The sequence below is a fragment of the Pezoporus wallicus genome, unplaced genomic scaffold (genome assembly GCF_028554395.1).
Source record: "Pezoporus wallicus isolate ANWC-B61680 ecotype Strahan unplaced genomic scaffold, APGP_CSIRO_Pwel_v1 contig_2871, whole genome shotgun sequence".
Taxonomy (NCBI): Eukaryota; Metazoa; Chordata; class Aves; order Psittaciformes; family Psittacidae; genus Pezoporus; species Pezoporus wallicus.
This window is the reverse complement of record NW_026640775.1, coordinates 5,966,386-5,982,133: the sequence shown is the minus strand read 5'-3', so window position 1 is coordinate 5,982,133 and position 15,748 is coordinate 5,966,386. Positions and strand designations below refer to the sequence as shown.

The 15,748-nt window shown below is 42.3% G+C and overlaps 1 protein-coding gene across 1 annotated transcript in view; it reads right to left on the bottom strand.

The window, feature by feature from the left end:
- Positions 1-913: 913 nt before the first annotated feature.
- AKR1D1 (aldo-keto reductase family 1 member D1) overlaps positions 914-15,748 on the bottom strand; it is a 35,683-nt gene continuing 20,848 nt past the window's right edge. The window contains exons 3-9 of the mRNA XM_057420591.1: positions 15,289-15,405; positions 11,098-11,175; positions 8,850-8,972; positions 6,999-7,108; positions 6,364-6,529; positions 5,537-5,619; positions 914-1,083 (exon numbers count right to left, since the gene is read on the bottom strand). Coding sequence (XP_057276574.1) covers positions 1,041-1,083; positions 5,537-5,619; positions 6,364-6,529; positions 6,999-7,108; positions 8,850-8,972; positions 11,098-11,175; positions 15,289-15,405 — 720 coding nt within the window. The 3' untranslated portion in view covers positions 914-1,040. The remainder of the gene's footprint in view (positions 1,084-5,536; positions 5,620-6,363; positions 6,530-6,998; positions 7,109-8,849; positions 8,973-11,097; positions 11,176-15,288; positions 15,406-15,748) is intronic.

Here is a 15,748-nt window from a genome sequence, read left to right as displayed (position 1 = left end):
ACAAAATATGATTTCCTCCTCTTTTAGCACTTATTTTCCAAATTCATTATTGTCTTGGTCAGGAGTTCATACAAGAGACTTCAAGAATCTTAACTTGCAATTTAATTTAACACCTGTAAGATTTGGCCAGACAGGGTACTGGCTCACTCTAGGTCATGCCTTGTCTAGAAGGATTGGACCAGATGCTCCTTGAGGTGGTTTTCAACCTGATATTCTATGAATTTAGAAGTGAACTGAATAACTGAATATTTTTTTGGTGAATATCAGTTTGTGGAGCAGGAAAGAAGTTTAAGGGCTTTTTAACTTCATGAGATGAAGCTCTCTTACTGTTAACTCCAGGATGGCACCAGGTTGCTTAAGGAATGCTATGCAATATCATCCTCCTATAACAGCTCAAATATTAATGAAATAGTCATACACTCTCCTGTGTTTCACTGAGGTCATCAGCTGAGATGGAGGAGATATGAACATGCTTATAATGCATTACAGCTTGAACTAGTTGCATGTGAATCCATCTGGTGTGTAGCTGCAAAATGCAGCCCATGTATGCAGCTGAAGAATTCTCTGGTCAGAGTGAAACAGGCTTCACTGCATGAAGCAGTGGATATAATTTTATGTATATTGTTATATCATCCAATTAGTTCCCTGCTCCTAACTTTCACTTGAGCTGTGAAACAAAATGGTACTGCTTCACATCTACTGAAGCAGAACTTCTTGTTTCAAATTCAGCAAAGAATGCGCCATTGAGTGAAAATGACTTGGTTTGAGCTAGTAAGTCTGTTTTTCAAGAGAAATCTTCAATTTTATCAGCTGACAGTTTTTGAAGCTTCAATCTCCTAAGCCAAAACCAGAGATTCAATAGGTTAAATAGATACGCTCTTCAGTAGCAATAAGAGACTGACAAGACAGGAGAAAGTAAATGTCATGTTTTTAATGCTGATTTTAACAGTCTCCAATGAAGTCAAAGCACCAAACGCTGGGTCCCTTTCAGCAATGCCCAGTGGCACCAAGTTTGGAAACTGCCCAGATGCACCTTGTTTTCAGTATTCATCGCTGAAGGGGTACTCTGGATGGTCACGCCACCTGTGGATAAGTGAGATGAAACAAGTGAGCTGCTTGGCTGAAGAGGGATATCACATCGCTTATATCACCGTCATATTTGTGATATCACAGGATATCACTGTCCTGTGCCTGGCAAACCTCTTCCTTGCCATATATAGGTGGCCTTCATGGAAGGCTTTTCTGCTTATTCAGAAGCTGTCTGCTCTGAATGATCTTCCCTGCAGGGAAGCAAACCTGTGCATTTAAGGAGAAGACAGTGAAGGACCGTTCTTAAGGCTTACAGACCTTAAGGACAGATGGGAAAAACCAACAAATGTTTTTTATCAGCTGTTCTTGCTGGTTAACTCAGTGGATTTAACTTGGCTTAGTAGAAGTGTTTTAGCTTCACTGTGTGTGCATTGTTGAAGCAGAAGATATTTTGATCAGATATCTAGAAAGATCCTCAGAAATAAGGCCTATATTTGAAGGGAAGGTGGAGACACCAGACTGTACTACTTCGGCTTATGCACTTAGAGCTGATATGAACAAGTCTGGGTCTGATATGATGCATTTCTCCAAGTGGCTGCCATATCTTGACTAGGTCTGGCAGTACTCTAGCTCAGGCTAGAAGCAGGGGCTCTGCAAGGTTAATAGCAGCAGTGGCAGAGAATCTATGAAACAACTTTGGGGTGACCCAGTTCAGGGGAGAATGGTACCATGCAGCCATGAACAACCCTAAGGTGGAGACACTTCAGGCTTCACTCTACGAACTGCATGCCCAGGGAAGATGCATGATCTAGGATCTCTATAAAAGGCAAAAATAAAATTTGCAGGGTCCCAGGTGGAAAAAAACCCAACAGGGTTTGCCCATCATTGGCAGGTTTGAGAGAGAGGTGGTTGTGTTTTGTTGTGCGTTTTCTTGTTTGTTTGAGAAGATGATGCTAAACCACAAACTCTGGCTTGACAAACACTTTCCATTAGCAAAAGTAAAAATTTCTGAAGAGCATTCTCAGGTGTACCATGGCAGCTGGCTGCTTTGCCTTACAGCAGAGCACAACAAATACTGGCATTTATCCCAGCTGTGGATCGTTGGAGTTTGGGAAGGATATATTTCACAATATTGAAGTTAACTAACTGGAAGGCATCAAACATTTTGAATTGGTTGTGTCAAAACATTTCATTCCAATATTCAGCCAAGCTGAAGTGTTTACACATTAACAGATTGAGCTGGTTCAAAAAACAAGCCACAACACTTTGGCTTGTTTGGTTTCAGTGTGAGTTGCCAATGTCGTATCTCTACTTTCCATCTATCAAGCACACTTGCTAATCAGATCGCACATGTTCAAAGGTCTGAGTCCTTTGAGTGAAAATGATGCACTCAGAGGAGTCAATGCAGCTTGGAATAACTGGTAAGGAAGAATATCCATAGCAGAGACCAGAAGCACAAGATAGGCTGATGGATTAATGTAAAAATTGCCCAGCACAATGCTTCTAGATTGCTCCAAGGGGAGAAGAAACCACTTCAGACTGGCACTTCCTGAAATACTCATATTTTTTTACAAAACCTTCATTTTCTATTCAATACTTAACTTGCTAACTTTTTCCTTATGACTGCAATATCCTGTTCATATGGGCTTACTCACACCATCAAACAACCGATTTGCACACAGTACCCATGGTAGTTGATAACTGGAAGAGCCAGAGGAAAAAGCTAGATTTTTCCATTCCTGCTGGCATTTGCATCACAGCAGCTGAAGGTTTTGCACAAAGTTGACTAACCAGAATTCCTTCTGTATGATGGTTTGACTTTTCAGATACATATTGCTGGATGAAACAAGAAATCTTCTTAAGTTGGTAACTCATCTGTTGCAGTGTCAATTCCAGACACTGTAGTGTGAGAAGACAGAGTGGGCAGATGTATGTTTAGCTGCTCCTTGCATGGCAACATCACTTTTCTAAGAAGCCATTTTTCACAGTTGAAGTCACACTGTATTAAAGCATTTTCCCCAAACATGGCACTCCTGTGGAAAAATAGAGCTGGCAGTAACCATCCTATGCCTTTTGTTTTCCTTGTCCTAAGTGGCCTCCCATGACCAAATTAAGTCTAATAAAGTAAAGCATTTATTAGTCATTTATTAGGCTTAGAAAGTTCTTCTCTTGTGGGCATTTACATCTTTAGTTTTGCTTCTGAAAAAAAGGCTCTTGGATTTGCACCAAGGTTACATTTTGTGTGTATACACACTAAAAGTTTAAATGGTGTTTATAGCTTAATTTAGCTATGAAAAAACAAACCATTTCAAATACCAAAACACACATAGCAATCTGCTAGCCCATTTGTAAGAAGCCTTCTGGAACCAAAGTGGTGCTAATTGATGGAAGGCTATTTTGAATTTTAAGAAACTAAAGCTTCAGAGCACCTGGCCCAGCTTAAATATGAAAGACAAACTCCATTATGATGCTTTTAAATTAGTTCATATTTCCTATCATACGTAACAGCACAGTAAGTGGTTTATTTGTCCCTTTGCAACATTTCCCTCCTCTTTTGAGCAATTGTGTGCTCTGTTGTTCCCTCCTCTTTTGAGCAAGAGTGCTATTGATGCTGCTATTCTGCTTTGCATTAATTTTAGTGCTTGAGCACACTACAGTTTGTCAAGACACTGATAATCCAGGAGAAATGCATGGAAATGAATCTCTAGCATTTGCTACACATTGAGTGCCCTGAAAAGGGGAAAGCATAAAATTTGGCCATAAACTGTAGATGTTGTTGAACTGAAGGAAAAACGAATGGCCTCATTCTCTGAAAGAGAAAGTTGGGTCAGACTGAGCCTTCTGGAGTGGTGAAGCAAAACCACATTGGGTAGTAAGCTTTAGATCATAAGCAGCAAGAGATCAAGCCGTGTTAGTTCTTGGATAACTGGGAAGTCATCTAGCAGTCAAACAAGCTGCATGGCTTTCTGCTTTCCATATAAGAACGTACAACTCAACATGACAGCAGGAGAGGGAGGTTGCTGAAGAAGATGGTGTCAGAGGAAAGGCTGAAACAAAGTTTTTGACCACTTGTGGTCACTAAAGGTGTATTGTCTTTAATGAGAAAGTTGTCCAGGCAAATTCTGATGCTCTAACCAAAGTATTAGGTAATAAGAAGGAACATAGAGTCATAGAATCGTCAGGGTTGGAAAGGACCTTAAGATCATCTAGTTCCAAACCCCCTGCCATAGGCAGGGACACCTTATGCTAAATCATATCACCCAAGGCCTCGTTCAACCTGGCCTTGAACATTGCCAGGGATGGAGCATTCACAACCTCCCTGGGCAACCTATTCCAGTGCCTCACCACCCTAACAGGAAAGAATTTCCTTCTTATATCCAACCTAAACTTCCCCTGTTTAAGTTTTAACCCTTGTCCTGTCACTACAGTCCCTAATGAAGAGTCCCTCCCCAGCATCCCTATAGGCCCCCTTCAGATACTGGATGGCTGCTATGAGGTCTCCACGCAGCCTTCTCTTCTCCAGGCTGAACAGCCCCAACTTTCTCAGCCTGTCTTCATACGGGAGGTGCTCCAGTCCCCTGATCATCCTCGAGGCCCTTCTCTGGACTTGTTCCAACAGTTCCATGTCCTTTTTATGTTGAGGACACCAGAACTGCACACAATACTCCAGTTGAGGTCTCACAAGAGCAGAGTAGAGGGGCAGGATCACCTCCTTCGACCTGCTGGTCATGCTCCTTTTGATGCAGCCCAGGATATGGTTGGCTTTTCTGGGCTGCAAGCACACACTGCCTGCTCTTGTTCATTTTCTCATCAACCAGCACCCCCAAGTCCTTCTCCACAGGGCTGCTTTGAATCTCTTCTCTGCCCAACCTGTAGCCGTGCCTGGGATTGCTCCAACCCAGGTGTAGGACCTTGCACTTGGCATGGTTAAACTTCATGAGGTTGGCATCAGCCCACCTCACAAGCGTGTCAAGGTCCCTCTGGATGGCATAGCTCTCCCTAAATTAGCCCTGTGGCTATCTATAGCAGTGGTCTTCAATTTTAGATTTTCACATGGTAACACTAGGCTTAAAATCTATAAACAATTGTACTTGAGCAGCATTATGGCTTGCCGAGCACTGGAGTGAAGGAGTAGAAAGACAAGAAAATGCTCCTATTTGAATTTCAACTCTGATTCCCACACTGCTAGACAGGGGTAATGCTACACTTTGTCAGTGACTGAGACTGTCATTCCAACATAAAGCAGCAAGTGTTTAAGGAGGTGGATCAGGGATAGAATAGCCAGATACAGTTACTCTCTACTAGGTGGGCTTTTGACGTATGAGCTGTAAGCAAGTATTGCACGCTTATTTTTGCAATGGCCCCAGGAGCATATTAAGGCTGCATTAAGCCTTACCTTAAAATGAGGTTGTTTATGTAAAAAAAAAAAAAGGAAGTTATTTTTATTTTTAATCCTTTGAAAAAAAGGGAATGTTCTGTGAGGATCTAGGATTCCTTCTGGACTTACATTAGCAGTTCCACGTAACGAACGTTTTTGTTCAGGGCTTCAATTTCTTTCATCTCTTTTTCAGTGAGGGAGAAATCAAAGATCTAATGGAAAGAGATGTTAGGCATAGGTTTACACTTCTTGTTGTAATTAACATTCATATATTCCAGATTTCAGAAGTACAATGCCCCATCCTCCCTCTCTCCCCCAGAATCTGTACTTGCATTTATAGGAAAGTCTTGAGGACATGATTAAGTCAGCCCCATTTGCTTGCACTCTTGCAAGCACTGGGCCACCAGCTTTGAAAGCAATACATTGGTAGGAAAACTAGGGAGCAGTGCGGGTGCTGAATGCTGCAAGGGTCATGGGAATTAATTCGTCATCTTTTTTGAGTGTAGTGGTAAAGCCAGATGCTTTCTGGTGGTGTGGTTATAAACCTTTCTGGCACACCTCTATGCAGCAACCCTTCCCTAACATAGCTGCCCAACACCTGAAGATTGAGCAGAACAAGTCAGTCATTACTGACTACCTGCAGCTAGAAACCTTGGTCTGCTGATCTACTGAATTACTGCATCTCACCCGTGCTGCTCATTGCAGTAACTGGTGCTCTGGGATATGGCACCAGCTGGAACTTTAGCTACTCCACAGGGTTAAAAGACATGAGAATATCCTTTATTTTGCTCAGTCACTGCTTTAGCATGGTACCATTAAGTGATGGGGACAAAAAGCATCAAATGTGGCAAAGCTTGACGTTGGTCAAGCCTACAGAAAAAAATGCGGAAATCACCTTCTGTAAGGGCTAAGTGAGTGTAAATGGATTCATCCATGCACCATCGAAATACATTTACCTGGAAATTCTCTTTGATGCGCTGTGGATTGAAGCTTTTGGGGATTACCACCACCCCTCTCTGGATGCTGAAACGCAAAGCAACCTGCGCCGCTGTCTTGTTGTACTTTTTACCAATGGCATTCAGCACAGGATCCTTCAGTAAAGGAGGGGAGGACACATTTACCCTAGAAGAAAGTTGGAAAAAAAAGAAAATAAAAAAACTGTAATGCCAAAATATAGAGGCATTTACTTGTTTATGGATAAAATGCTGCCCCTATTTTGACAAGTAATGTGAAAGACGGATGAAAAGCTCTGGCATTTAAATTGGAGGGCTGTCAAAGGCGACTTCTTGTGTGATATCCTAACATTGACTTAGTTTCCACTTCCTCACTTAAGCCTCAGCCCCAGTTAGACCCTTGTTTTCTGTCAGAGAACTAAGGTAACCTCCTGTACAGACACCTGGCATATTTTAGTGACAGCATGCAGCAGATGGTTTGCAAGTTTACATTCACAACAGTAATATTTAAACATTAAAATCTGAAACTACTTTGAAAAATGGGGACAAAGATATTGTGCATGGAGTCCCAGCAGTGGAGAACCATTATTCTTTCCCTGGATATTGCCCTTCTATTAGAAAGTAACATGGGGACTCACCATGATTCATCCCTGGATGTTCCCAGTGGACTATACCCAACAATAACAATGTCATGCTGTCTGCAAAATTCTAAGAGTTTGGGTTGGGTGAAATAGGGATGGCATTCAACCTACAAGAATAATGTAGAAAGAATGATTAATCAACAGGACAAGATACAGAAGCAAATGGTGTCCCAGTATTTGTGAGAGATACAGACCAGGTGATCCTTTCAGGAAAGGATGTATGCTAAGGAATAGGGAAACTCAGTCTGTGGTTACTGTTTTAATTGAATGCTGCTGGGTGATTTTTTTTTTGGGTTTTGGTAGACAGCAGATCAACACCTGTGATTATGATTTGGCTGCAAGGAATTTTTATTGGCCCCTAGTTGAAAGGTTGCAATAGCTGTGGGGGATGGAGGCGAGGGAAGCTCACTAGAGAAGTAGGCTGAGAAAACAACGCATCTCATGTGGGTCAGTTCTTTGTTTCTCTGCCTCTTGCATTCAGGATGACTAATCTAATGTTGATTTTAGGGGAAGTGTTGGCATAAGCTGTTCCAGATATAAAGGTATTTCATAGAGATATTTCGTAGTGTTTATGACCTTGTTACAAGCTTTGCCCTACCACATTGCAAATACTGTTCCCTTACAGGCAGGGATTTTTCTGGCTGTGCTCTCACAGTCTCTGGGAAAGGGATGTCTACAAGGTGACAGAGCAACCACTGTTTGCAGGCTGTCTGAAGCTAGTTGGCACATCTATGCTTGCTTGCTGGCTAGCTGCCCTAAGCTGTGTTTAATCTTTTGCCTGGTTTTCCTTGACCCAGGAAGCACCAGCAATGCTCAGTGCAGTCTTAGGGGCATGCCAGAAACGGCAATTACATTTTGCACCCCCCGGGCATGTTAATACCAGTGAAGGGTTCTGGAATTTCCTCCTTTCACAGGCTGCCTTTCCCTGCAAGCTAAAGACAGAAATGAAGGCCACGGCCAATGCCCCTGCCCTGCTTCAAGTCAATCCTAGCTCTTCAGGCCACGTGCTGAGGATGGGAATTTGGTCCCAGTTGGTCTCTGGCCTCTTCTCTGATACTACTAATGTGGATATTCGTTTGTGCCAGATGAGTCAGAAGGGCTACCCTGTGATTCTAGGAAATGCAATGACCTGCCAAATGCCAGAGCCAAAGGTATTGGGCATTCAGATGGGTCACTGCCACTTACAGCCTCCTCTGAGCCCCACTGCTGTAATTTAACTTGGACATGCCCGTCATCTTCATGGGCTTGTTCAGCTCACATGTGGTTGCTTAATGAAGTCTCTTTTTTAACTTCATTTTTTCTCTAATTCTTAATGATGTCTTATAGAAAAGGCACAAGAGAGCAAGTACGGGGAATTTAGGAGTTACTTCTAATGGCTTTGAAGCTTGAGAATCTTAGAGTGACTCAGGATCCCTGATACTTAAGGTTGTTTTGGTTTGGTGTCAGCTGAGGTAGACATGGCTTCATCGAGGACTGGTTAGCTCTGAATGGTTTGTCTGGGGAATTTTTTGAACTTGAAACAAGATACATAGAAGTGATTTAAGGTCTGCATTGACTCAGAATTCAACCTTATTATGGAGCTTTGGCACAAAGGCAATAGTTTAATAGTCCTGGAGCAGGAACAGAGAAAGCGATTGTTTCGGCACCTTCCTATATTTATCTTTAACCTAGGTAGGATGAGTAATACTTTTCAAGCTAGCAATGGAAGTGTGACAGTATGGAGGGCAGCATCTGTGGCAAAGCATATGTCACCTTTCTGCCCATGGTGGTTTTAGGCTGTGCATACCGCTGCATTCCCTACAGGGCAGAGGCACCATGGTAGGCACTGCCCTTGGCTTGCAGTCATACCTGGTTGCTGACAGGTTTGTACTTAAGTCCTGGCTTGTTCAGGATCATCTCCAGCTGCCTGCGATTGAAATTAGATACTCCAATAGACTTTGCCAAGCCTGCATCTTTACATGCTTCCATAGCCTGCAAAGAAAGCAAAAGACCAGTGTAGTCCTATGTGTTGGCTTGACTCCTTGGAGCATGTGTTTGAGAGATAGGTGGAATATAGACCATCCTTGAGTTTGCAGACAAACCTTTGCTGCAGCAGAACTCGTAAGGGCTGGTACCTTCCTACTATTCTAAACTCCGTTCCCATGTAGGCTTGTTTCCAGGCCCCTAGTATTTCGTACCTCCTGTAAAGGTAAAATTTGTCTGGAGAGCAGAAAGATTAATCTGAGATACAGATAGGGAGTCTTTTTAGTTTATGCTGCTTTAGCATTGCCTCAAAGCTGAAGAAGTGAGAGTGAACAGAACAGATTGCTTTTGTGATAAGTCTATTCCTTTTGATTGTACAGCAGTTTTTCATATGAAATCTCTATTCCGTGAAATCCCCTAAATATCTGGCAAGGCACATCACAAAGCCAGCACAGAAAATTTCAGTACAGTACAGAGAGGGGGGGGAAATACAGAGAGTGAATTCTAAATATTCTGCACTTCAGGCAAATTGTAATAACCTTGAGAATACTGGATATGAGCACATGCCCTGGTCTTCATTAGCCTCATCTGCTGGGATGTTGAGGGGAAAGAGGTTCCTTTCCTATGGTCTCCCACTTTGCTCCCAGAAAGTCTACATACAAATAATTCAGTGACTGCTTGAGACAGAGCAGACCCCACTGTGGAGCTGCATGCCCCTCCTGCTGGTTTTGTTATTTCTTTCTGTCTCACGGGAGCTGAAAGCAGGGAGGTAAGAAGCACTATGTATTTGATGACCTCTACTTGGCCTCATATGCTTTGTATCACTCAGTGACAAGTCAGCAAATACAGTCATCTGGAGCCATTTTTGCCTGCCAGCACCATATTGAGAGAGTGAAATTATTTGGATTGAGTTTAGCCAGTTTTATTTAGATTGACACTGTTACAGGCACTCACTGCCACCTATTTTTCTCTTAGCTTATTAGCTGAAGAGAGCAGCCTACTACATTCTTTATAGTAAGCACTAGCTTGAAGATAAAAACATAACAGTGACCAAACAACTGTTGCTTTCAACACTTGAGCAATTAGCCTGTGAATAAAAGGAATGAACTGCATCAGCCAAAGACAAGCGTAAATAAACAGCTAATGTGGAAGTCCCCATTCCCCCCGAGATGAAGCTTGGGTATCTCAGCTGCCAGGGGAAAGCCCAAGCCTGCTCCTGGCACTCTTCCACTTTGAACTTGCACTCAGAATTTCACCATTTTCCATCTTTATCTGCTCTACCTCAAGTACAGCTAAACTGCGACAAACTGTCCAGCTCTGGATGGTGCAAGCTGAAGTGAAATGTGCCCATGTTATCTCCCTTGGTGCGAACTGCGCTGAATTAGGGATGTTTCTGCAACAGGCCTATTGCAGATGGAGAACTGACCAGCTTTGGCCATGGATTAAAGTGAGTCAAAGGCTTGGAAAGGCAGGAATGTGAGGAAGTTGCTAATCTCACTTCCTGTCTCACCTGAGATTGTGAAGCCAAGTGGCAGTAAGCTTAAGGAAACATCTGGTTGAAGAACTAGAGTGCAGCAGAAATAAATTTAGGATGTAATCTTTCAGGCAAATGCTACTCCCCTCCAAGTTTTCTTAGCAGAAAAACCTTGTGTTCTCATTTGATAATTGAATTTAGAAGTTTAGGTTTTGTTGTTGGATTTTTTTGTGCATTTTGTGTTGGTTTGTTGTTTTTTTTTCATGGTGAGCTTTAGGGCAAATTCTGTTTTTTCTTGACGGTGAAAAGCTTCCTTTTTTGAGGAGGATGCAGTCACTTCTTAGTGACTTTCTCCTTCTGTAAAGATCTGATAGAGGAGACAGGGACCACAACTAGCGTATGTAGAGTGCACTCTGTTGAAGCACCTGACATTTACATTCCTTCTTTCAATGCTTTATTTTGTTATAAAAATGATTAAGTGATGGCAAGAAGCAGCACCCATACTTTTACAAGCATAAAAATTTATCCATGGAGCTAGTAGATTTTGATCCATTTGCCTTGTCAATATGCCTCAGCATTAGTGATGAAGGCCACAAGGAAAACTGAGAATGAAGATCTGTGATTTTAAAGCATGTCTGTATGGATGCTGTGTTTGCTTACCTCCCAAGTGGCACATAAGTCTGTCTCATGGTAGATAATTTTTCCATTTTCATCTTTTGGGTAGATTGCATCTCCAGGCTGAAAAGTAAAACCACATTTGTGTGCTTTAAAGAAAAAAATTCACTCCTCAAAACAAAGATTTTTCCAGAGGCTGTTTCTACTAGCAAACAACAACAACAAAAAAATCACAAATTTTCTGAAACACCAAAAGTTCAACAGGTCATTTGTGCTGGGCTTACCACATGCCCAACTGCTAGATCATCCTTGGATACACTTCACATGAGTGCACACTCAGAAGTTCCTGGATGGCCTTGTTTTCCAATAAACTTTATGTTGTGGCATCCAAAGGACCGGACTCCTTCCAAAGGACTGGGTTAGAGTACCAGCCTGTATTCTCTTACACTCTTTTTCTCCTTTCTTCCCAGTCCTTCCCCTGATCCTGCTTAGCCACCTGGGAAGAGTACCAGCTTAGTACACCTCCCAGTTGTTGGAGGGACCGTTTCCAACAGCCCTTTTCTACTAGTACATGTGTAGCTATAGTAAAGGCTGTGAACCTTTTAAGTTCACTCACCACCTTTCTTTGGGCACTAGGAACTCTTTCTTCCTATCTCTATACCCCTCAAACACGGCTTCAGAGCTCATAAGCATAGCTTTCTCTTGCTTGCTGGTCACTTCACTGTTGTTGCAGGAATGCATTAACATCTCCCCCCTCTTTTGTCTGATCACAGTTTCACCTTTTTCCCATGAAAACCTCTTCAGTGATGTTTGACATTTGATCTGACGGCAAACTGCTACACTTCAAAGGCCTGGGTACAAGATGTTGACGTGGTAACTCCTTGGGAATATGCATCTGTGACTAATATGATCCGTAACTGGCGCCTCCAAATTCAGTCAAGTTCAAACTCAATGCATTTCATGGGAAAAGTGAGCCTAAGAAAAACACAGCCTCAGATTTCAGAGGCCAATGTCTAAGTTACAGGCATAAGCCTGTCTTCTCCAAGTGTGCTGTTTTTTCTCAATGAATTTCACAAAGACAACTTGTTGCCTTTGTTTCTATGTCTTGCTGGAAAAAAAAAAGTCTTTATTAGAAGGAGGTAGATGGCTGTTGGGTCATTTTTTTTCCATTAGAAGACAAATTGACATCATAGCTTGAGGTGGAGAAGCCCTTTTTACAAAACTACCCCATGGTGTTATGGAAGCAACTGTTCATCCCCATGTTATCCCAGCAGACTCTCCAAGCTCAATGCATAGCAGCTGGATTTCTTTGAGTTCAGGGGATGAGTCTGAATTCAAGACCTTTTTACACTGATCCACTTCTAATTTATTAACTTCTGTTCAACACTATTTTGTAGTAGTCAATACAAAGCAATTACATTAGCTGCTTTATCATGCCGCCATTTCCCTCTATTTCTATCACTTGTGTTCTAAAAAGTGAACAAACTTAGGATGAACACTGGTTGAAGATTAAGTTATCTTGACTAAGTAGTGGCAGCTATTGTAGGTTTCCACAAGGATTAATCCTTCCTCCTGCCTCCAGTGGACTATACAAGATGCTGAAGTACAGTTGACTCTGCTCAATAGTCTCCAGGCAATATTTTCTCTGCCAAGCTACCTTTTATTACAAGGGAGTTCCTGAATGGGAGAACTGTCTGCAGATGGGTAAAGAGTAATAAAATGCTGAGAGAAAGGTAGTGTTTTGGTGGTTACAGGATGGTGGTTACCGGGTCTTTGTAAAGGTCACATTTCTCAGCTTTGATTTCTCATGGACTACATCACAGCAGTTCTTGTCTCACAGTTCCCCTGGAGATAGCCACACACTTTAGACTAAATGTAAGGTAGCTGCCCACCATGTAGCAATATGAGCGCTGAAGTAAGTGGGACAACACCACACATCACTCCCACTGTGCAGGGATCATGTTGTATCATGTCATGCTCAAAGTCTGAAGGCACTCCAAATGCTACCAGACAACTTGCATATTTAAAAGACAGCACTTGGTAACCTCTGAGAGGAAAAACCATACTCCCATTACAATAATTTCCTCACCCACACAGATGCTGGAAGGCAGGTCTGCACATCCCATCACTTTCACAAAATGGTCTTTGACAAGCAGGCTTTCTCAAAAGAGCAATTTTAACAACTTGCGAATGCCTGTTGCACAAACAGAAGGTGATAGGAAGTCAAACAGTGAGGCCATTGATCTGTTCTGATTTATCCTCTTAAAATGACAAGAAGATACTTGGATGAGACTTGTTCAATATAAGGATAAAATACATTCTTTCCCACTAGATCACAGAATAATTTAGTTGGGAGGGATTTGGAGATCATTTGAGAGATCCATTGAAAAATGGATCAGTCATCTGAGGAAAACCCCCTAGAAAACCTGCCATTGAGTATGATCTACCCAAGCAGAGGGCACATAGCAGCCCAGAGGAGACCTGTTCCACGCTGCTCATCAGCCTAAAAGTCCCTGTAACAGCTCACACTGCTTGGCTTTGCAGGGGCATGTTTCTTACCAGTTTCAAGGACTGTAAGTTTTGTCTTCACGCTGGCTTCAAGCAGTGACTGCTTTTGCTAGAAGGCTTTTGAGAGACAGTAAAGCACCAATGTTTGCAATGAGGGCAGAGCAGGATTTTGTTAGTGTTACACCTGCACACTCCTCACCAAAGGCGAGCATTGCATGCAGGATGGGTGTATTTGTGAGAGAGGGAACAAAGAAAGAAAACCTGTCACCACTGCAAAAGGATAGGTTCTTTTTCTTTCTCTATTTGGCACAGAAAAATATCTATTTTTCAGGCAGAAAGCAACTTCTTTTTTTCTCCATTTTCATGGGGAACATGAATGAATCTCTAGGACCGATACTCCTTTAACAACTCAGATTGTTGATACAGGCCTCAGGGAGTCAGATGTACATTACTTTAAAGCCAGCTGTCTATACTTTTATATTGTGAGACAATGACCTTCACTATGTGGGAGAATGAACTACTGGAGAATACAAACACAAGCAGAGGGAAACAGGAAATTGCAAGCGGTGGGAAATTTTAAAAAATGTACCCCAAAGGATTCCATACGTGGGACCATATAAATAAAGTTTTAATATCTGAGCCCAGTTACTCCTATACAGGTCTTAATGGGATAGGGCTTCCTTGGGGAAGAAAGAACTGCAGGTCTGAAGTGATTGCTTCATTGGTATATCACTTCCTACGTGATGCTTCTGGCATTTTGGAGTCTGTAGCAAAACACAATTTTAATAACCAGAGAACTACCTTTCTTGCAGAAAGAGGCCAGTTTACAGCTTAAATATCCCTCAGAAACAATTAGCCACCTAATTGCCTGACCCTATTCTCTTTAAGAAAAGGATTTAATTGGTTCAAACCCACTTAAATATGTTTTGAATCTCATTCTTCTAATTGCAGTATTATTTAATTTGCTTTTATATCATTTAATTGCAGACAAAAACTGTAAAACAAGAAACAAAGTCCCATGAAACCAGAAACTTTCAGGACCTTCCAGAGCTTGTTGCAAAACAAGCATACAACTCTGATTGAGCTCCTGGCACTCAAAGGTTTTGGCTACAAGCTGCCCAGAATCAGCAGTAGGAGGGAGTATCAGGCTTTAACTTTAAAGTGTGAGAGATGGACAACCTGTGTTTGGGACCAGCTGTGGTCTACTGAAGCTGTGCAAGAGAGGCAGTGGACTTCAAGGAGATTATAACTACAATTTGCCCAGTGGCTTTATTACTACTTTGGTTTTGGGACAGAGTAAGGAAATTAACTTGTTGGCTTTTTCCACTTTCCCTTGCCCCCCCTCCAAACTTTGCCAATGCCCCTTTGCTGCTTTGTATAACTACTTTCCATCAGTGACTCCCTGCCCATGGCTCAGGATCAAGACACATGTGCTGCTTCAGTATTCAGCTACAGTAATTTGTCAGTGAGGAAGTGTTCAACCCCAGCTAGGAGAACTGTCCTTCCCGTGGAGAGACCCCACACAACAACTGTCAGTAATTGTTCTCATACCACGTACAAGCCTCCCTGTGTGGGCAGTGAGCAGAAATGTATTTATGCAGTATATATCAAGCATTATCTGGCCAAAAGGCTATTTTTAACATGGACTGGAAGTTGCAAGGAAGATGCTACATGGAGACCTTGGTTGAAGCCAATCATGCACTTTCTTTGGTTAATTTTGGTTTTTACCTTGAAAGCCATTGGAAGCTCAATGATGTAGAGGTCAACATAGTCCAGCTGCAGGATCTTCAGGGTTTTCTCCAGCGTGGGACGCACCAGCTCCGGGGGGTGACAGGTATTCCACAGCTGGGGAAACAAGCACAGGTTCTTTTCTGGGTGCCAGGAGTAACAGTGAGCATCCTCCAGCTGAACCACCCCGCACACACACAGTCTTATCTTTCTGTCAGAGCCTGTTATGCACAGTACAAGACAGAGGTGAGGGGATTTATCCTGTCAGGTGTAGCAGATAAGGCAGAAATCCTTGCCCAGGACTGTCAAGTAAAGACGGCATATTTGTTTATTACAACACAGGATCTTCTGAGTTGAGTTTACTGCAAACCCTTGCTCAATGATCTTAGACAGATTCCTTTTGTTTTCTGAGCTTTCCAAGCATATGCTTTCACTGGAAAACTTTGTTCCCACAAGAAAT